The following is a 20,522-nucleotide window of genomic DNA, read 5'->3' as shown; positions in this document are numbered from 1 at the left end:
GTGCCATCCGTTGCGTACACAACTCACATACCTTGGCTACAAGGTTTTTTGGGGAGACAGCTAGGGGCACGGACGTCTGTGTCTCCCCCCCCCGTGATGTTACTGACTTTAACTCGGCAGCATCAACAAACTGATGATATACACCAGCCGCTTTGCCCGGCACTGCTCGTATCTTGTGCAATTTGCAATGGTGTGTTATTGACGGAATTCAAACTACACTCGCGTTGTGATTTAACTAACAAATATGCATTACATACAATTGATCTGGATTTTTTTTTCAGTTGTTAGCTCCACATTAAAATAAACAAAATCAGTCTAAGGAAAAAAGAGGGTACTTGAGTTGGCGAACTCGGGAAAAATCAAGCCATACTGACAAAAAATCTTTTACATTAAGACGTTGAACGAGCCTATTTGCAGCAAATACAAATTACGTATGCAAATAATATTAATATGCAGGCTTACTATCCGAAAAATTAATGGGGCTATTATTTGTCATTTTTGGCACTTTTTATTTTTCACTGTTATCACCACAGGTAAGTCTACTTCCTGTACGACGTCAATTATATAGACATTAGACCTAAACTGCAAAAAAAAAAAAATAAAATAAAAACAAACGAACAAACAAACAAAACACGGAAAATGGCACTTGTGATTACGGACAAGACAGTATGCCTTTAAAAGTCAGTAATTTACTTTCACTTGTAATTTAACTTGGACTGTCACTTTAAGTTCATATTTGTTTTCTTTTACAGGGTGTTGCAAGATTATTAGAACCCGAAAGTATAACTGGAATCTGGTTTCAGCTTTACCATGCTCGAAGCTTTCCTAGCAATTTTGATCATGGAACCGGTGGACCCAAACTGAATATACACCTGATCGATTATGCACAACATGTCATTTGGGCACTTTTGGCAAAGTGCAAAACAAGTAAATATTGCCTCTGTTGAAAGAAAGGAGCAATTCCAATTAAACTGACCCTTCTTTCTGTTCTCCACCAATTAAAATTCTCGAAAAAATCCCACAGTCTTACAGTGTTCTTGTAATATTTGTTTCTTAATTAATATTGACATACATATGTTAGGGAGCATATCAAAATTCGGAACAGGAATGATCACTGGACCGTTCCATCTGTGTACCCGTCGAAACGGAAATTGTTCTTTTCAACTGTTCCAACAGAACGATCTGTTAGACCGTTCCCCTAGGCATTATGTGCTCGAAAAGTATGGAAACGTCCAATGGAACAATGAGAACAGCTGTTCCCAGTCGGCGTTCAGTTGAGATAACCGACCGTGCCCATTGGAATGGCTGACATGTCCAACGGAACATTTCCTGTTCGAACTTTATGGGATTTGACATCCACTTAGCATTCAAGCAAAGCAATATCTTGGCATGTAAAGTCTCTGTATCTATCATACCAAGTAGCAGATTATTTCACTTCGTGTCCAAGTATTCTGATATACGTACATCAATTTGGTTCAAAGTCCCTTGATTTTCGAGTGCAAATCAGTAATTTTTAAAGTGACAGTTTAATGCTATTAAGTCAGTACAAGAAACACCTCGAGACCAGATAAAATTGTAGTAATAGTTGAGAACGACCACAACCTTCGAAGCATGTATCTCACTGTCTACAGCCTTGCCTGTCCAATGACAATTCTTCGCATGGCGTCCTTGTCCAAGGGTGCGTAAGTCTTTTTCTCCTCATCCATGAAGAAGAGAGGGTCTGATATGACATTGGGGTCAAATCCCTCTCGGGCAAGGTCAGTCTTCTTGTGCTTGAATGTCCCTGTGATGTCCATCTTTTCCATGATCCGCAGAAACTTTGGACATGCGTAGGACGGCAGTGACCTGACCACGTGATCGTAGAAGGCCTTCGGATCAAGACGATGTTCTATCTTCAAGACGACTGCCGCCATACCCGCTCTGCCGTCGCGGCCTGAAATAGATTGAAATTTCAGATTTTCTGTTTTAAATAATAACAGCCTACAGGTTAACGACTGACATGATGTCATTCTGGCCAAAAGTCAAACCAACTTAAAAATCACAATAATATACCATTTGGGACACGTTCATACCAAACCCAAATATTGTGGACACTAAATCAATATTTTCAGTTCTACAGCTGAAGAAATACATTCTACAAACTGCATGCTTTTACCTGGTACCTTGACGCCATACACATTGCTTTCGTCTATGCCCGGGTACTGATTCAAGACAAGAGCTACTTCTGTTGTCGCTACATTTTCGCCTCTCCATCTAAACAGAAAAGGGCGTCGTGGTCAAAACTTAAGCCTTTCTCAATGTGAAAGACTGATATCGCGTAGAAAGAGCAACCGTTTATACCTTACCTGAATGTGTCTCCAAGTCTGTCCTTAAAATATAGGTAACCATCTTTGTCGTGTACCATCAGATCGCCAGAGTTGAAGAACAAGTCACCGTTTTTCTTGACATTTCTCACAAGTTTCTTTGCCGTCTCTGTCTCCTTTGCCAAATAACCGTGAAAGGCAGTCTCATCAGTGAGCCGAAATAGCATCAGACCAGTCTCACCTGCACAAATCCAAATAGTTTTCATGATGACATGTTGTGGTTAGACTGACAACGAGCTGATGTGGGGTACACTTAGAAAATAAGCCAATCGGACCATTGAAGGTAAAACTCAAAATTGTATTGCTACTTTTGATATAGCCTGCAAATGTTTTGTACACAGCATAGTAAGAAATTTATCAAAGCAGGCACGAAACTGGGGTGGGGATCTTGGGATCCCTCAGGGTCATTTTTCTTTCAGGGGCATGGGTCTAAAGGTTGGAAGACCCCCTAAAAAGCATCCTCCACGCAGGGATCTAATTTTGCGTGTGAGGTTAAGCACAAAACTAAAAGATTAAATCCATTTAAATAACATCTTTTTATCATCGTCGACAAAATACATGTACTAATCCTCTCCCTGTCCGAACAAAAATTTCCTTACCCCATCCCCCTAAAAGAAAAAAAGTCCTGAATCTGACCCTGCGAAGGGATGAGGGTTATTGAAAAGGTTGAGAATAATTTGAAGAGCTCCGAGTCGAGAGGTGAAACACTGGAATGGATTAGATTGTTATGAATGCAATGCTAAGAGTGTCATGGATTTTCATTACAATTTCAAGAAATGGTTGAAAGGGAATAGGTTTGACCTTTCCACAAATATTTATGGATACCCGCAGCTCTCAAAATGAGCCAGTTGGGTATTCAAACAGCGCATGCTCAGTACATGGCTATTCGGAAACAGCTACGCGTGCGTGATAGTCTGTTCTATCAGTGCAGCCACACTCAACTAACGCGCGGTTTGTTCCTGCAAAACATTGGCTTTTTGAAATACCAAACTTGCTCATTGTAGCAAATTGTCGGCAAGAGTGTGAAAGTAGAAACTGAACAAACTTCTCAACAAAAGATGTATCTTCCTATTCGCCTGTGCAAACGTGGTGTTGAAGTTTGACGGTTAGTTTTTCAGCATCGTGTGTTGAAACCATTGATGTAGTGTATCACTAAGAGAATATCTGCATATGTACCTGGGGGCGTCAAGATGCACTTGCCGTCTGGACCACGAAGCGGTCGAGCTGTCTCTATATCGCACTGAACGAGGACTATGATGTCAGTTAATGCCTGCTCGTTGACAGTTCAAAGCGATGAGGGTGAACCAGATACAAGTAGAAAGGTTATGAAGTGATTTGTTCACAAAATTATGATAATACGTAGATTTCCATAACACATTAGCTTCGTAATCGCATTCAACTGAAGAAAGCCATGCCCAAAATAGTCTAGTGAATGTTAAAGTCTTCCATAACCACTCCTGATTAAACTTAGAGATGCACAATGATAGATTCATACCCGAAATAAACCATGGTACCTTCCAGCGCTCCCAACTTTGCCGTCTAGGTTTATTGTAGCGTATGTCGCCTCGGTGGCACCGTAGAATTCAGCTATGTGGCCGATGTTGAATCGCCTCTGAAATTCTACCCATATATCGGGCCGCAGACCGTTGCCGATAGCGTAGCGGATTTTGTGAGGGTACTTACCGTCATCTGTACGCTGTTTGTTGGGACATGAGGTAAGCAGGGAAATTTCCAATGACAGGTTGGATTTTTACTGAGACAGAATATAAATTATTTTCAAGAGCAAAAATGTGAAAATGGAAACAAAAGATATCACGGACTAGTTATTATGTTATGCTCAAATTGGATATGAACTAAATCAATGCGTCATACTCTTATCCTGAACTTTTAAATTCTTTAAAATATTACACAGGATGAACAGAAAAAGTTACTGACTGAAAGTCGATAATTTATTTTTATTAAGTCTTATTCATTTACCGTTGGTTGAGCTACAAGGTAACGGCAAATTTCCCCAATGTACTGGATGACTGTGGCTCGATATCTGCTGACATCATCCCAGAATCTCCGAGCTGAGAAGTCACTCAAGGCCACAGTTCCTCCTTTAATGCATTGCAGATGTAAGGCAGACAACGCTATTAGGTCATAAAGCTGATATGCCAACATTTTCAAGTTTAAAACTGTGTCATTCTACCAAATTGACTTACACAGGTATCAAAAACCATCTCAGTGGATATTCCAACAATATAACCCGCTCACCAGTGGCGGATCCAACATATAGCCATCCATTCCGTGTCATAAATCTGGATCACAATCAACAAGGCCTACTCCCCCAAACCCATCCAACGTCGATAGCTACTATTTACCCTAAGGTCACGTCGTGCCAAGTTACATCCAACCCAAAGAGCCAGTTAGGAATTTGAACAGCTCATGCCCAGTACGAGACTATTCGGGATGAGCTAGGCCCCTACACGCGGGAGCGATAGTCTGTCCTATCAGCGCGGCCATACTCTGACTCACGCGTGCGCTTTGTTCCGGAAAAACCTTGGCTTTTCCAATTTCCAACAGGCTCTTTCCATCTTAACCATTCCATTTTCTCTGTACAAATTGCTACGCATTTCATCCCATCCTTCTGAGTACAGTGTGTTGAGTCTTCTGTTCGCGTCTATGACTTGCGCATAACCTAGTTTGTCGAGGTTTTTGTTTGTCCTTTTTGTCAAGAAGCTATTGTTTTCTCACATTATTCATAACTGGTCCATCAAGACGCAACACACTACTTTCCTTTACCATCACACCTTCTCATGTGATCATCCTATTCCATCCCCTCCTTTTGCTCTCTTCCTCACATCTCATCCCACCTAAAACATGTCATCCCATATCATTCTTCAAACTCATTCAATCTCATCTCATTCCATGCAATTCTATCCAGCCAGTACCATCCTTTCCCATCTTGTGATTCCATCCAATCTCGCCCTGTCCCGTTTCTTCTTATCACTTCCTATCCTGCCCCGTCCCGTCCTGTTCCGTCCCGTCCTGTCCTGTCCTGTCTGATGCACCCAGTCCCATCCCATCTCATCACACTCCATTCTGTTATTTATTATTACTTGAAATAGACGTTAAACGAATACGAAAGGACTTACCAACTCTAACAACATTAAAGAAGCCGACGATGAGAGCTGCACTGTGATATAGAGGCAGAGAAAGATACAACACATCCTCAGTGTTAAGCCCAAGTGATGCTTGCATGTACGATCCAATCAACTGCTGCGGATGAGGGCATTTCGCCGGCTTAGGAAGACCTAGGTGCAAAAGCGGAATGTTCATCGATAATGCATTGAATTGTAAAGACGCTATAGGCCTCCAGCTGGACCAAGAGAAGGCGCTATTTTCTTGGCAACTGAGGCTTCTATTACCCGAACTGAACTTCGCTGGTTCTAAGACTAAGAAATGCACGCGTCGCGGTAGCATCACTTCCAACAAATGAAATTCTCCAGACCAACCCATCTCTTTTCAACCGTTGAGGGGGGTTTTACTCGAGGCAAATTCCAACGAGAAACACCAAATTGATTTTGAAACAAGTACATGTATTTTAAAGTTTTGCTAATGCACTTGTCTTTATAGTATAAGGATTTTTCATGTTAGAGAGTTTCTCAAATCTTATAGTCTGATTTGTAAGTATGACTTAAAAGCTTGGATACTACTTTTTTGTGGTCTGAGAGTTTGTGAAAATCAGAAAGTTACTTGAGTGGCTCTCTTGAGCCCACAGTTTCCAGCTTAGTACTGGTCCTGGCATAGTGCCTCAACCAGCCAAACCTGCTGGAATCGGCAGGCCGGTTCACACTAAGCAGCAGTAACCCCGAGGAAAGAGTTTTTAAAAGGTCATTTCGGGGAGGTGCTGTATTTTTGGTGCAACACTCTCCCAACACAAAGTATGCCCCCAAATATTAAAAAAAGAAAAAAGAAAAAAGTTCTCTTAAAACACGCCTACCGCTTGTCCCCGAAGTGAAGATGTACAGTGCATCGTCCTGGGCCCGCTGCTGGTCTCGCACACTCCTTGGTATAGGATCACTGCTCTCATTCAACGTCTTCACATCAACTGGAATCATTCCCAAGGGAAGATCCTGATCAAGATCGTTCCCTACAACCCAGACCTTAGCGCCGAGGGCTTTGAGTTCGGGCATCAGGTCAGCTAAGGCTTTCACGAGACGGTCATCTAAAAAGGGGTGATATGGACGTGTAAATGCATTTTGTATCAGGAATGTGTCGCTAACACTTTAACTCGAATTGACAGGTTGGTGTTAAAGTTGTTAGAGCGGTAATGCTTACCATTTCCACACGCAATCATCTTCACGCTGCAGGCTTTGATGCAATGAAGGAGGGAATCACCTTTCAGGTTGTAGTTTAACAGCGCGATTCTCAGCCCTAGCTTGTTGAAAGCCAGCCACGACACAATGAAAGTGGGCTCGTTCTGCATGAATATCGCCACGGTGTTCATACAAGCTGCCACCTCGCTTCGCTGGACAAAGTGGGCGAGTTGGTTAGCCTGTCTGTCCAGTTCAGCGTATGTGAGTATTTCATCTTTGTACAGGATGAACTCTTTATCCGGGATTCGCCTCGCGTGGGCTTCAAAGACGTCAATGACTCTGACATTCTTGCTCAGCAATGTTTCGATTTCTCTGATCGTACGAAGACGTTTGCAAAGTTCCAGCAGGTCTGCAAAGATAGTTGCACCATACTTAAGACGCAGGAACCCGGCAACTGCGAAGGGAATTCCTGCAGCAGTCGCAGCGGCCACACCGAGCATCCGGCGGTTGATTGGAATTCCCGACATAACTGAATAAATTTCACGGTCCGCACTCAAGTATAGTCCCTGCGCACCACCTTGCGAAATAGTTGAGGTAAGGTTATCGGTCTTTTAACCCTTTCCCAATGAGTTCGACTTTGTACACTTGAAGCCAATTATTGTTGAGGTAATTTAAAGTCCATGTCTTTAATTGTAACTATATCGTACTCTCTATGCCATACCTGCTATCAGGGATCGATTCAGGCATACCTGGAGAATTACTTGTAGAGAGAAGTACAGTGACATAGGAATACTTTGAAATAAATCAACTTCCACAAGGAATTAAAATACTTTGGAATTTGCGCAGTCACGACGTGCTGGACAAGAAGACACATTAATTTGGGCACTCATGACAAAAGAACAAACAAACAAACTGACCAGTTACCTATCTATGAGGAGTTATGCATTTATCACTGGCGTATCCTGCAGGGGCAGGGGAAAGGTGCAAGTTGCCCTGTGCATGTTGCAAATTCTTTTGTTCTTTTTATAAGGAATTGAAAAATTATATAATGATATATAAATAACTATCTGTTAATATAGATTTCTAAAGCGAAAATTTGAAATCTTGTTTTCAAATGCAATGTTGATGGCAATGTTAATTCAAGAATCGAGTACTACCGCCTTTCAAGGGGATCTTTTATGGTGAAGAAATGGAATGCTGATTTTTGGAAATAAATCATTCCCCCCCCCTCCAAAGCTTGGATATGCCTCTGGCACGCACAGGTCAAAATACACAGCTAGGCTAACTGCTGGTTAGTAAAATGATAGTTTCCAGCAGAAAATCGAAGTGTTCTGCAATTCCCTTCCTTGGTGGGAAGCATGGATTGATAGCCCCGTTTTGTTTTTAGTTGCATTATACATCTCTACTGAATTCCTTTCCAGGCGTAGACGTGGGTTTTTGCAGCTTTCCATTCTCTGGTATTTGTTTAACCTTTTAGGTTTTTAGTCGTCGATTCTTGATTCGTTTCTTTGCTTTTTTTCGGTGAGCTCAAGATCGTCGTTGGTGTCGTCTTTTAGTCTCTATGTTTTGATTTTTTTAAGACAGTGTTGGTGCATTTTGTCTTGTGAGTCGTTTCACAATACTTGCCAGACACTCGCTGTACTTCTGAATGCCAGACTGTTTCACCTAGCGGATTTTCGTTCTTGCTTTGGATATCAGTGGAACGAAGTGCATTTGTCAATATATATCTTGTAAAGGAGATTGCACACTATAACACAGATCTGTCATGTCATCTCTCAGCAATTAACAGACATGCGATTCAATATCATAACTCACAGTCAAATGAACTCTTTAACTAATTTGCAAGGACTCACCAGAATTCGGGTGAAATGAGTTAAGGCGAGGTGCCGGTCAATTGAGATCATTTTTTCTGTAGTGTGTTAGAACCGACATATTAAAAACAAACTTTAATAAACTACATGTACTTTACATTTTGATGAACTTACTACACTCAGTGCTGTACCAGCCAAGAAGCAGCGTATCCAGCATTTGGTGTCAGGGGTGGGATAGCATTGAAAGCGAATGCTACGTCGGGCTCATTCAAGTTGATGATGAATGTTGGGGGAGGAAAATATCACAAGCCTTACTCACGGTCCTCACATCCTTGCTTTTATTTCTTGGTGTTGTTTTCCTAAGGGTTTGCTAATATTTGACAAATAAATATACCGATTACTTTCTTTCCAACTCACCTATGAAGTACTCCAAGTATAAAAATCCGTTTGGGGGGCCTGCAAGTTCCCACCCCGCCCCCGCTGGATACGCCACTGCAGCCAAGGGTGTGCAACTATTACTTATTACTATAAAAAAATACTCTGCCAGTGATTAAAATAAAGTATTAGTGAGACCATGCGACAGACAGTAGTGGTGGCCTTAAAATGATTGTTCTCATTTGAACTAGCCCTCATAGATTGAAGCCCTTTTCTTATTTGAATTTATGAATCTGCAAAATATGAGCCATATGCAAGGCCAAAATTTGTAGTGGTATGAGATAAATTAGGCACCATTTTTAGAACATTGCCAAGTTAGGCCTAAGGACCAATTTGATGTCCGTGTTTGGTAGATTTTTATCTGATGAAGCATGACAGGTTACACGATTTTAGTTGTTTTCTCTGTAGCATTTACCTATCTCTTCATTGTTTATAGTCTGGCATTCCCAAGAACGATTCTTTGCATGGCCTCGTTGTCCAAGGGTGCGTAAGTCTTCTTCTCCTCATCCATGAAGAAGAGAGGGTCAGATATGACATTGGGGTCAAATCCCTCACGGGCGAGGTCAGTCTTCTTGTGTTTGAATGTACCTGTGATGTCCATCTCTTCCATGATTCGCAGAAACTTTGGGCATGCGTAGAGCGGCAGTGACCTGACCACGTGATCGTAGAAGGCCTTTGGGTCAAAATGATAGTCCTTCTTGAAGACGACTGCCCCCATACCTGCCTTTCCGTCGCAACCTGAAATCGAAAGAAATTCTCAAAGTAAATAAAAATAGATTACCAACTGACTCGAGAATCGTAGAGCAGTGGAAACAATATCAAATCACCTCAACCAACAACATACCACACCATTTTGGTATCGTGGCAAATCGACCATCCGGCTATGATTATCACGTACAGAAAATACAAACAGAAAGGCAAAAGTAACGTTCCTTCAACAATGGTAAATGCTTGCCCCGAGCGCCACCCCCGCTGGATGTGCCTTCATATCAGACCGAACTATGGACTACACGCCTGATGTGTCTACAGCGAAAACAATTCCTACCTGGGACCTCCACGCCATACACGTTGCTTTCCTGTATGCCCGGGTATTGGTTCAAGATTTGAGATACCTCTGTTGTCGCAACATTCTCACCTTTCCATCTGTAGAGGAGGGAAATGGTAATGTAACTTTATATTCTATATAAAACAGTCTGATTTTTTCAAGGTTGGAAAAAAGGTATTTATAGGACGCGCCTTCCTACCTGAAAGTGTCTCCAAGTCTGTCCTTGAAATAAAGGTAACCATCTTTGTCGTGGACCATCAAATCTCCAGAGTTGAAGAATAGGTCGCCACTTTTCTTGACATTTCTGACAAGTTTCTTTTCATGCGCACTCTCCGGGGCCAGGTAGCCGTGGAAGGAGTCCTCGTCCTTGAGTCGAAATAGCATCAGTCCAGTCTCGCCTGCACGTTCAAAATTCAGAAAGATCTTTACCTGGTCGTGGCTTGTATCAGATAACTAAGACAGTTTGAAAAGGTTGATAATAATCATAGAGCTGCATAAAAATTCAGTATAGCTCTATGATTGTTAAACAGTTATTTACCTTTTCATTTTGCTCTGATTTTTGCCGCACGATTATTCCGAAATTCATTCTATTTTAACAAGGGAAATTGGGTTTCGATTGCTCACAAATTATCGAGGATACATGCTAGCCGTGACAAAATCTTCAGTGAGAGGATTGCCTCGGGAAAAAAACAAATAACATACCACCTTTCTTAGTTCCTCTTCACTTTTCAGTACCACCTTTCTTAGTTCCTCTTCACTTGTCAGTAAAGTTTTATATAACTAATCCGCACATATATGCGTTCTGAAACTTCCAATGCACGTGCACTCGGCAAGTCACAACACCTGATCGAGTTAGCGACTTTGTCACGGGAGCTTACGCGCTACTGATTACAAGCTCTTCCCATTGGATGAACACTAACGTTGCGCGTTAATTAACTACCAAATTCCATGGTAAATTAAGTGTAACTCCATGAGCGGTAGAGGTGGTTTAAACATACATGACGTCGCAATTATAAACTCTGACTTCGAGGTCAATTGTTAAACCCTTACTGCAATGTGAGCTAAATCCTCCTTTGGGCTGCATAACACAGTCAGGAGAGAGTTTTTACGTACCTGGAGGCGTGAGGATACATTTCCCGCCTGGACCACGAAGTGGTTGAGCTGTCTCTAGGTCACACTGAACAAGGACTACGATGTCAGTTAATGCCTGTTCAAAATAATGTCAATAATTAATATTTCGGCTGGCTATAGTTGCGAAGTCAATAAAAAAAGTGAATTTATTTGACTTCATGTAGCAGTTACAGTTAAAACGTACTGTGTTGAGGAAATAGGCACACACGACGAAAACCTTTCACAAGACTTCACAAACCCTATCTTGCCTAAACATAAAATTTTACAGTAAGATTCCTACCCTGTAAATGCCATGATATCTTCCGACACTCCCTATTTTGCCGCCATTGTTCGTCAAACCGAACGGCGTTTCGGTGGCTCCGTAGGATTCAACGATGCGGCCGATGTTGAATCGCTTTTGAAACTCCGCCCAAGTATCGGCCCGTAGGCCGTTGCCAATAGCATAGTGGATTTTGTGAGGGTACTTGCCATCATCAGAACGCTGTTTGTTGAGACAAAGAGAAAAATTAATATCACCCCCAAGCAAAAAAAAGTCTTGTGCTTAAAGTGTCAATAACAGGGCAGAAGACGAAACTGTAACATTTAAATACGTGGCAAACGTCAATTTCTAAATCTGGTATTTGTGGGCATGACACTCGCCACAAGTTTTCCGGGGGGCAAGCTATTATTTTACGGTGGGAGAATTTCAAGTGGGAAAAAACTCTTATCAGCCCAAAAGCACAGATGTATAAAGAACACCAGGAGGGTCAATTTTGAGGGCTTTGTATCTTTTTTCCATACAACTTCGTGATATTCGTCCCGTTTCATCTCTATTTTTTTTCAGTTCTTTCGCTTCCCCTTTTTCCTTTTTTTTTAATTTCCAATTATTAACAGCACTTCCTTACACTGCCCCCAACGCTTATATCTGCAGGTGTAAATGAAGGTAGAATGTTCAGGTCCAAGATTAATTCAACTTATAATGTCACTTACCGGTGGCTGCGTCAGTAGGTAACGGCAAATCTCCCCGATGTAATGGATGACTGTGGCACGGTATCTGCGGACATCATCCCAGAATCTCCGAGCTGAGAAGTCACTCAAGACAATGGTTCCCCCTTTAAAGAAAGACAGAAGGACAGATGGATGTAAATAGCTAGATAACAGATCTAGTGACGTGTATAATAAGGAAACGCAACTCAAAATTAACACATCTTGGTGCATCCTATCTAGTAACGCCTAGCCTGTAAATATTGTCCAGTCCACGGGATACTACTTTCTATCCCTTGTACCAGGCTATGGAGGCAGTTCAAAGCGCCTGTATTGTATGTTCAGACACTTTACCAAGGCCCATCCATCAAATCCGTTTTCCTTACAATTGCTCTCTAGCTTTTCCATCACCTATTGCCACCTCTCGTGCCTCGATCCCAACCACCTCACCTTGTTTCACCACATTTATTACATTTCATTGGATATGGGCACAAATCCCCGGGGGATGATGGCATATAGATGCCACCTTTAGAGAACAGTGCTTTTGTTCCACAAGGTAAGCACAAATGAGGTTTCCCTGTGGAACAAAAAACTGCTCTGCAATATGGCTACCACGCGAATCCTCTATACCCCCAACACTTTCTGACCGGGGAGATGGGCAATCTAATCACCCCCCCCCTCCCCTTCCTTTTTTCGTGGTGAGAAAAATTATTAATTCGGAATTTTTTTGACTTCCAATCAACAACAATGCACCTGATATGACTGGACAAGGAAAACAAGTTTTAAAAAAAACAAAAATATGCCAAACCCCATCAGTCGCTCCTTGTTCCATTTTAAACTGAAGCTTTGGGAATGACTCACCGACTCGCACAACATTAAAGAGGCCGACAACAAGTGCAGCGCTATGATACAACGGTAGAGTGGTGTACAGCACATCCTGGCTGTTCATTCCAAGTTGGGCTTGAGCGTAGGAACCACCTAATTGACGAGTATGGGGAAATTTGGCTGGCTTGGGTAGACCTACATCAAAGGAAAGATCCAAGGTTACTCGGACCAGCGTGAGACTTCTGCCATATCACTGTGTCCCCACGCGGACTCCTGTGCTTGCTTTGTTTCCCAATGGCCTTGGCTCTTTTGAATTTTATAAATTGGCTCATTACGAGTGTCGTTGCCAATGGCCTTTTAAAGCTTCCTTAATCTTTTAATTTTAAAGACTCCCTTTACTTGAAAAATCTTTTACCTGTGATTGGTGAAATACTGAATTCGAGGCTCACTGAGCTCAAGAAATATTTGAAAATAAAACAAGTGTTTGGGAAGTGTGTATACCGGTGGTTCCCGAAGTGAAGATGTAGAGCGCATCGTCCTGGACCGGCTGCTGGTCTCGCACACTCCTTGGTAAAGGATCACTGCTCTCATTCAACGTCTTCACATCAACTGGAATCATTCCCAAGGGAAGATCCTGATCAAGATCCTTCCCGACAACCCAGACCTTAACACCGAGGGCTTGGAGCTTGGGCATCAGGTCATCTTGGGCTTTCAAGAGACGGTCATCTAAAAGATGGAAATAGAAGTCAAAACTGCGAGTATATTCCAGCTGACTTGTAGCATAATATCAATCATAGAATTGGAGGAGCACGTTTCAATGCTTACCCTTTCCACACGCAATCATCTTCACGCTGCAGGCTTTGATGCAATGAAGGAGGGAATCACCTTTCAGGTTGTAGTTTAACAGCGCGATTCTCAGCCCTAGCTTGTTGAAAGCCAGCCACGACACGACGAAAGTGGGCTCGTTCTGCATGAATATCGCCACCGTGTCCATACAAGCTGCCACCTCGCTTCGCTGGACAAAGTGGGCGAGTTGGTTAGCCTGTCTGTCCAGTTCACCGTAGGTGAGTACCTCATCTTTGTACAGGATGAACACTTTATCTGGGGTTTGTTTCACGTGTGCCTCAAAGAAGTCAATGACTTTGAAGTTACTCTTTAGCAAGGCTTCAATTTCTTTCAAAAGATTTAGACCCCTGCGAATATCCAGCAGGTCTAGAAAGACCGTCGGACCGTACTTCAGGCGCAGGAACCCAGCAACTGCTACGGGAAGGCCCGCTACCATCGCAGCGGCCGCACCAAGTACCTGGCGGTTGATTGGAAAGTCCGACATGACTGAATATTAATGTACGATGCGGTGTCTAGGTATGTCACTTTGTAATAAGAGAGGAAAAGCCTTCGTATAATGAAGTTGGATATGGATATCTAACCCTTCGATATAACTTGAACTTTACACACCTGGTTAATCGGGTCATTAAAGTGGCAACTCAAAGTACACGTTTATTTTTATCATTCGGCCACCTTGTCGTTGTTGTTTTGTTTCATGTAAATACGTCTTCCAGACAGTGCAACGTATCAACCTTAAAGCCGGCATGGGCATGATCACCAGTCCTGATCCCAAGCTGTTTAGTAAATCGGTGTGATGTGATAAATGATGTTACTACAAGCGAAATTAAAGGTGATTGGTACAAAAACTGATCGTCTTTCAGATGCTTCCTTTGAACTAATTTGACCGCTTTTGAGTAATGCTGCGTATTTTGTCGGGGAGCACAGTGACTTGATTTTACTTCCTGGTTGTTATGTCACATTTAGGTAAACTTTGAGAACTGGGGAGGTCTCATTTAACATGGGCGTATATCTTCCACAGGAATGATGACACCAACATGAAACCTGGTGCAAATTTGAAGCAAAAAAATTGTTCAAAATATCGTAAGGCCTCTATAATGTTATAACTTGGAAAATTATGAGCAGTTTAAATCAATCAGAAAGGAAGGAAATCTTTAATAAACAACAAAACTAAATGACACCCCACTTTGCACACTGTCAGGGAAGTGGCTGACATGTTAATTAATATTTCAATGTTTTCTGGAACAATAAATTCATTTAAGAATTGACACAGGCCTACCGAGCCCAACTGTGATGACATTTGTAGCAAATCAAAACAAAGATTTAAAAAAAATTAAAGCCCTCTTGCTGTATATTTTCAATCCTTTTGCTTATTATGCATTCAAGAAATGGTAACACAGAAACTGAATTACTTTACGAAAATTATAGAAAGGAGTTGGATCCTTTTTTCAATTAGGTATTGAATTATGCACGCATGCTCAGAACAATACGCCAATGCTCAGAACTGGTAACAGGAACGGTATATTTGTGGCCGCCAAGTGTTTCAAAGTTTCATAGGGTCTGATTCAGAAGTAGCAACTGGTTGGTTTTTTTTCCGGTGTAATTCTGTTTAACTCTTCGTCAAATAACGACTGGACAATGAGGCAGGGAGGCCTAGGAATTGACCCATACATCTGGTCACGTTTAAGTAATTTATTCACTCCAGATTTTCAAACATTCTTGTTTCATTTTATAAGCTTTAACGAAGAATGCCATTCTCTTCACTTTTCGCCTTTTTTTAACATGTATTTTCTTTGGCCTTGAGAAAAAAAGAGCTACAAACTTATTTAGTTCTATTCTGATTTTTTTTCTGGAAAAAGTAGATACAGACTTGTATATATAAGTCTGGGGTATTTTCCAACGTTCCCGACTTTGCCGTCTAGTTTCAAGGTAGTGTATGTCGCCTCAGTGGCACCGTAGAATTCAGAGATGTGACCAATGTTGAATCGCTTCTGAAATTCTACCATATATCGGGCTGCAGACCGTTGCCGTTAGAATAGCGGAGTTTGTGGCTGTACTTGCCATCATATCAATGTGCTTTTTATTTTGTGGAAAAAGTGGGAGTGAAAAAAAAATTGTAAAAGTGTTTAAGGGGGCTCTCATAGCTAGTCAAAAATATATCAGTATTAAACCATTACCAATGATTTATCTACAAAAAATAATAGTAGGCCTGTTCAGTCTACCTTCAGTGGATATTTTCATAACGCTCTTTTCAACAATTAGGTTACAGATTTAGTGCTTCAATGTTACAATCACACACCATGCAAGGTAGTAAGCAAATATATGTACACTAATAGTCGGGGCTCGATCCGAAACAACATGACTCTCCAAATTCACATGTTGGCCCTGCAAAAGACGAATCACAATACACGCTTGAAGGGTGACCCTTCCTAGTTTCGGATACCCGTCACGATTTCTCCCATCCAAGTCAAACCTTTGACTGGTTCCACCCATTTGTGTATGGGATTGGAGTACTATTAACTTGTCGCAAAGGGCGATACGGCAACATGAAAAAATCAGAAACTCCACTCTACCGTTAAATTGAAATTCCATTTGTCGGTCACAAAAATTTCTGATTTGGGATTTATTTAGACACTGAACAAAGTACAACAAATGCTTCACGCTCTTCGAACGAAATTATCCTTGTCCAACTCAACTCACCTAAGCATCCATCACTTTCATTCCAATTCACAATCGATCATCTTATTCCATTCTATCTTTTTCTAGCCCATCCAGCCTTCCCGGTTTATCACGTCCATTCTACCCAGTCCTCTACCATATAATCAATTCAATCCTATCCCACTAAATCCAATAGACTGAATCTACCCAACTCCACACTGAATCCCATCCTACATACCATCCCAATCTAAAAACCGACCCAAGCCAATCTAAGTCCACTTGAAATCAGAATGAACAAACAGATCAATCGAAAAGTAAACTGGAGGGTCTGTCATTTCGATCCTAACAGAATCTTTCTCAAAGGTAAAATGACTAATAGGTAGGACCATGGAGCTATAAATCAGCACGAGTTATAACGAAGTCCTTACAGACCGTAATCCAATTAACCGCTCTTGTCGGCTCCATAGACAAAGCGTGGTTACCGGCCCCAGTGTTAAAAACATGGACATTCTTTGTACAAAGTGATAGCCACCGCCGAGTAGCTGGTAACCCATACGGGTTTCGCTGCGGCATACTGGAGCAAATAAACGGTGGAAAAGATGCGCGAAGAAGATGCGCAGTTTTCGTCTGTATTCCTCAGGAGTCAGCGAGTGATCCCGCAGATGCGCTCAAATATTCCGAATTAGCGGTGGTTATTTGGAAAAAGTCGGACGTTATTAAAGTCAGTTGTGACATTTTGCGGTTCGGACGGTGGGGAAAAGTACCTAAAATACGAACTGTGATATTTAAGTCGCAATCCTAGTGGTTCCTGCGGTTAAAAGAAAGTGGAAACATGCCACAGGAATGCATTTGACAACATGGCGAGGTTTCATGCCTGGCAAATCCAAACGGATCAAACGGATCCGAAGACGCGGGAGTTTGTATCTGTTATCGGCGACTTCTGACGGGAGCGGGAGCTGGAGGACGAATAACAGTGGGCGAGGTCTAGCACTCCACAGATGACTTGCAATAGAAGGCTGTGGTACCGGCGGGAAGACCATGGCAAGACGGAAGACCATAGTTAGCGGTGATAGAACCTGGTCTCGCCCTGGCGACACGGCAACGAAGAGACGGTCCAACGCAGACGACAGGAAGGCATGATGATGTCCTGTGCCCATGCAAGGAGGAAAAATCCCTGCTTGTCCACCCCAGCAAACTGAAAGCTCAGAATCCGCCAAGGTGTGAAGTTCCAACTTTTTTTAAGTATACCAGGCAAGATATGGGGCGGAGGGGTACCCCCCTTACCTGCCCAATCCATATACACACTCTAGACTATTGTTACCTAACACATCCCACCTAGAAGTTTGCAAAGAATTCCTGAGATTCCGATCAACCAATGACCAACACAAAGGCGGAGGGGTTCTCTCCTTCCCATGTCTTGTTTCAAATGTTTTAAAGTCCAGTAGGAAATTCCAAAGTCCATTCCACTAGTCAAGGACGCGTCGGATCGTGGCACAGCAGCAAATAACATTTATAGAACAATAACAGTCAGCGAGGTAAAATATGCCAGTCGCAGAGCGATTGGCCCACTTAATTTGCATAACCTTCGCAAAACCTTACATTACTGAAATTTAACAGATTCTCAGCACCAGTGACAGGAAAGACAACGAATCTGTCCATGCTTTTTATTTTTAATTTTTTTCCCTCTGGACCAGCTACATTCTTTCATTTTTCTTGTTGCGTATTTTTGTAGAATTTGTGTTAATAGTAATTCTGTTTATGGTTAAGTTAAGAGAGACGTTTTATGGATGTAAAGACGTAACCAGGCTTTCATTATCATTGGAATATCAGAACAATCACTAAAATTATCGAAACTTAAAGTCCCGATGACGGTGGTTTCCATGTTGAACGTGTGGAAGTGCTACGGACACGCAAGCGCGGTACCCACAATCCTTTGCAAATACAACTCCGAGCATTCCTTACGGCCCGCAAGCGGCGCGGAATTTGTTTTGTCCTTGCAGCACGTGCAGTGCTTGCGGTGGCCATCACTGACTCTTTTGATCTCTAAATGTACTTACTCCTTGTGTGTAATAGCTCCATGGTTCTAATGATTCAGATTTCTCCCGTTATACCATGACGCTACTATGCACATACACAGGAACTGACGGGGCATTTGATTGCAAGGGGACACAGCTATCACCAGGTTCAACGCTCTATCAACAGGGCCCGCTCTGTCCCTAGAAGTCTTGCGCTCAAGGAGAAGACCCCCGTGAAGAAACCATCCAAGGGTTCCCTTGGCCACCACTTTTCATCTTCCTCCCCTTCGCAAACTAATCAATGATAATCATCATATCCTCCACACCTCAGACCGTTTGTGACAATGGCTACAAGCACTGGCCACACTCACAAGTGTTTATCCACTACGAACACAGGGCAAAGGTTCCATTCGTTTTCTCTGTTTTCTCCGAATGACGCAATCCACATTCAAAATTCGCATCTTGGCATGAACAAAAAAAGCCCTTTTTAGCTTGTTGAGCTCCGAAGACAAATGACACTGGGTTCGATTTGGATATTTATTTGAACTGATAAAATCACAGAAAACTGTTTTCCTTAGAAGTGCTCTTTAAGAAAGATTCTGCTGGAATTAAACGTCAGGTCCTCCATATTTTCTGATTTATATTTTAGGTCCCTGTAGTCAGCAAGCAGTTTGCAGCAGTTTTGTATTACAAGACTAAATTGGCCACATGATCTCACCTGCTTTGACAATATTGGAGAAGCCTATGGCGAGGGCGCCGCTGTGGTACAAAGGAAGATTAGTGTACATGATGTCATCACTGCTTATCCAGAAGGGGGACTTAGAAGCAAGAAGCAGTAATCTGATAAGAATGTGGGAATTTGGCTGGCCCGGCTTGGGAAGCCCTGTAAATAAACACGATCGTATATTTTCTTCATCATAGATTCTCTCCCCTGCTGTCCAAAGAATCCCCGGCTGATGTCACTCACCCAAACCAAACCTTCTATACTTGTACACCTGCAGGGACAAATTGACACATCTTCGTAAATTAGCGAATTGAGTGAAATCTATAAACCTTTGAAATCTACCAGACTGAAACTTTTCTGTTTCATTTCACTGCTCTTCATCGAGTATCAAAGAAACAAACTTTTCTGGATATGATTTTCTAATGCCTAATTCATCTGATGCTTCTCAGTCATCGACATCTTCAGCATTTGCTGCAGTATTCCTGGACACTTCTTTCCATTATTTCCAGGCTACTTCTTTCCATTATTTCCAGGAATACCACTTCCTTCTCTTGTTGAGATGGGCAATAATATCTACAGTTTGAAACTATTTTCCTTTTGAGAGAACTTTTCCTAGCTCATAGTTAGAGTCCATTGGAAGTGTACTTGCCAAACACAACATTTTACTACATGTACCTGCTATCCCTGAGGTGAAAATGTACAATGAATCGTGAAAGATCGGCTGCAGTTGCTCCTTCGTATGGGATCACTGCTCTCATTTAGCGTCTTCACACCAATGGGAATCCTTCCCGAGGGAAGATCCTGATGGGTAATCCTTCCCAGCAACCCAGACCTTAACACCGAGGTCTTGGAGCTCTGGTATCAGGTCTGTTAGAGCTTTCAAAAGAGGTTCATCTGTACAAGCAATAAGGCAACAATATTGGAACACATTTCCACTTTTATCAGACCTTGAACACTATCAAAGAAATTGACGAAATGAGACGGAGTGGTACCCCTTACACGTCTAATCACTCTACACACCCTAGACCCCAGATGTCTGAAAAGAATTCTAAAGATTCTAGTCAAATCATGACCAACACAAAGCGGGGGCGGGGAAGGCTCTCCGTCTCATATCTTGCTTCGTACGAAGCCAGGACACCCATTATTCTTTGAAACAAAAATACATCAGAGATTAATGATCTAAATCCTTCGGACCCAATTGCAGGTTTGATCGGGTTGATAAGAAAGCAAAAGATGTTTCGATTGATAAAATGGTTCTTTTGTTAGGAGAGGAAAATACCGTTGTACCTTTTCCGCATGCAATCAACTTGGTGCACTAAAGGAGTGGGTCGCTTCTGATGTTGTAGTTTAACAGTGCAATTCTTAGCCCCCCCCCCACCAGCTAGTTGAAAGCCAGCCACGACAAGAC

The 20,522-nt window shown here is 42.1% G+C and overlaps 2 protein-coding genes across 3 annotated transcripts; both read right to left on the bottom strand.

Annotated features, from left to right (window-relative positions):
* Window positions 1-169: 169 nt before the first annotated feature.
* On the bottom strand, window positions 170-7,234 carry LOC110990228 (long-chain fatty acid transport protein 2-like). Of its 2 annotated transcripts, XM_022255115.2 has the most exons (9): window positions 6,687-7,234; window positions 6,349-6,573; window positions 5,501-5,659; window positions 4,341-4,462; window positions 3,859-4,059; window positions 3,540-3,633; window positions 2,346-2,544; window positions 2,156-2,253; window positions 170-1,933 (listed from the first exon to the last, which is right to left on the bottom strand). In XM_022255115.2, the coding sequence occupies exons 1-9, from the start codon at window positions 7,189-7,191 to the stop codon at window positions 1,626-1,628; spliced, it is 1,911 nt and encodes a 636-aa protein (XP_022110807.2). In that variant the 5' UTR covers window positions 7,192-7,234; the 3' UTR covers window positions 170-1,625. The 2 variants fall into 2 exon arrangements, with proteins under 2 accessions (XP_022110807.2, XP_086993442.1); XM_087137316.1 differs by lacking the exon at window positions 2,156-2,253 and having other exon boundaries at window positions 1,728-1,933.
* Window positions 7,235-7,391: 157 nt separating this feature from the next.
* Window positions 7,392-14,291, bottom strand: LOC110990230 (long-chain fatty acid transport protein 2-like). Its single transcript, XM_022255118.2, has 9 exons — window positions 13,700-14,291; window positions 13,376-13,600; window positions 12,911-13,069; window positions 12,056-12,177; window positions 11,367-11,567; window positions 11,069-11,162; window positions 10,155-10,353; window positions 9,956-10,053; window positions 7,392-9,648 (listed from the first exon to the last, which is right to left on the bottom strand). The coding sequence occupies exons 1-9, from the start codon at window positions 14,202-14,204 to the stop codon at window positions 9,341-9,343; spliced, it is 1,911 nt and encodes a 636-aa protein (XP_022110810.2). The 5' UTR covers window positions 14,205-14,291; the 3' UTR covers window positions 7,392-9,340.
* Window positions 14,292-20,522: the final 6,231 nt, after the last annotated feature.

Source organism: Acanthaster planci, linkage group LG05 (genome assembly GCF_054643075.1).
Source record: "Acanthaster planci isolate LZ-2023a linkage group LG05, COTS_SCS, whole genome shotgun sequence".
NCBI lineage: Eukaryota > Metazoa > Echinodermata > Asteroidea > Valvatida > Acanthasteridae > Acanthaster > Acanthaster planci.
This window is presented reverse-complemented; position numbering and strand designations above follow the sequence as displayed.

What these genes read in the sequence shown, in the direction of transcription:
- LOC110990230 (XM_022255118.2), bottom strand. Translation starts at nt 14,204, where the DNA reads ATGTCGGACTTTCCAATCAACCGCCAGGTACTTGGTGCGGCCGCTGCG. An exon ending in ACCTACTGACGCAGCCACCG is followed by an intron (nt 11,568 to 12,055) that starts GTAAGTGACATT and finishes CTCAACAAACAG; the next exon opens with CGTTCTGATGATGGCAAGTA. An exon ending in ATGTATCCTCACGCCTCCAG is followed by an intron (nt 10,354 to 11,068) that starts GTACGTAAAAAC and finishes TTGAACGTGCAG; the next exon opens with GCGAGACTGGACTGATGCTA.
- LOC110990228 (XM_022255115.2), bottom strand. Translation starts at nt 7,191, where the DNA reads ATGTCGGGAATTCCAATCAACCGCCGGATGCTCGGTGTGGCCGCTGCG. An exon ending in CTTCACTTCGGGGACAAGCG is followed by an intron (nt 5,660 to 6,348) that starts GTAGGCGTGTTT and finishes TTTTGCACCTAG; the next exon opens with GTCTTCCTAAGCCGGCGAAA. An exon ending in ACCTTGTAGCTCAACCAACG is followed by an intron (nt 4,060 to 4,340) that starts GTAAATGAATAA and finishes CCCAACAAACAG; the next exon opens with CGTACAGATGACGGTAAGTA.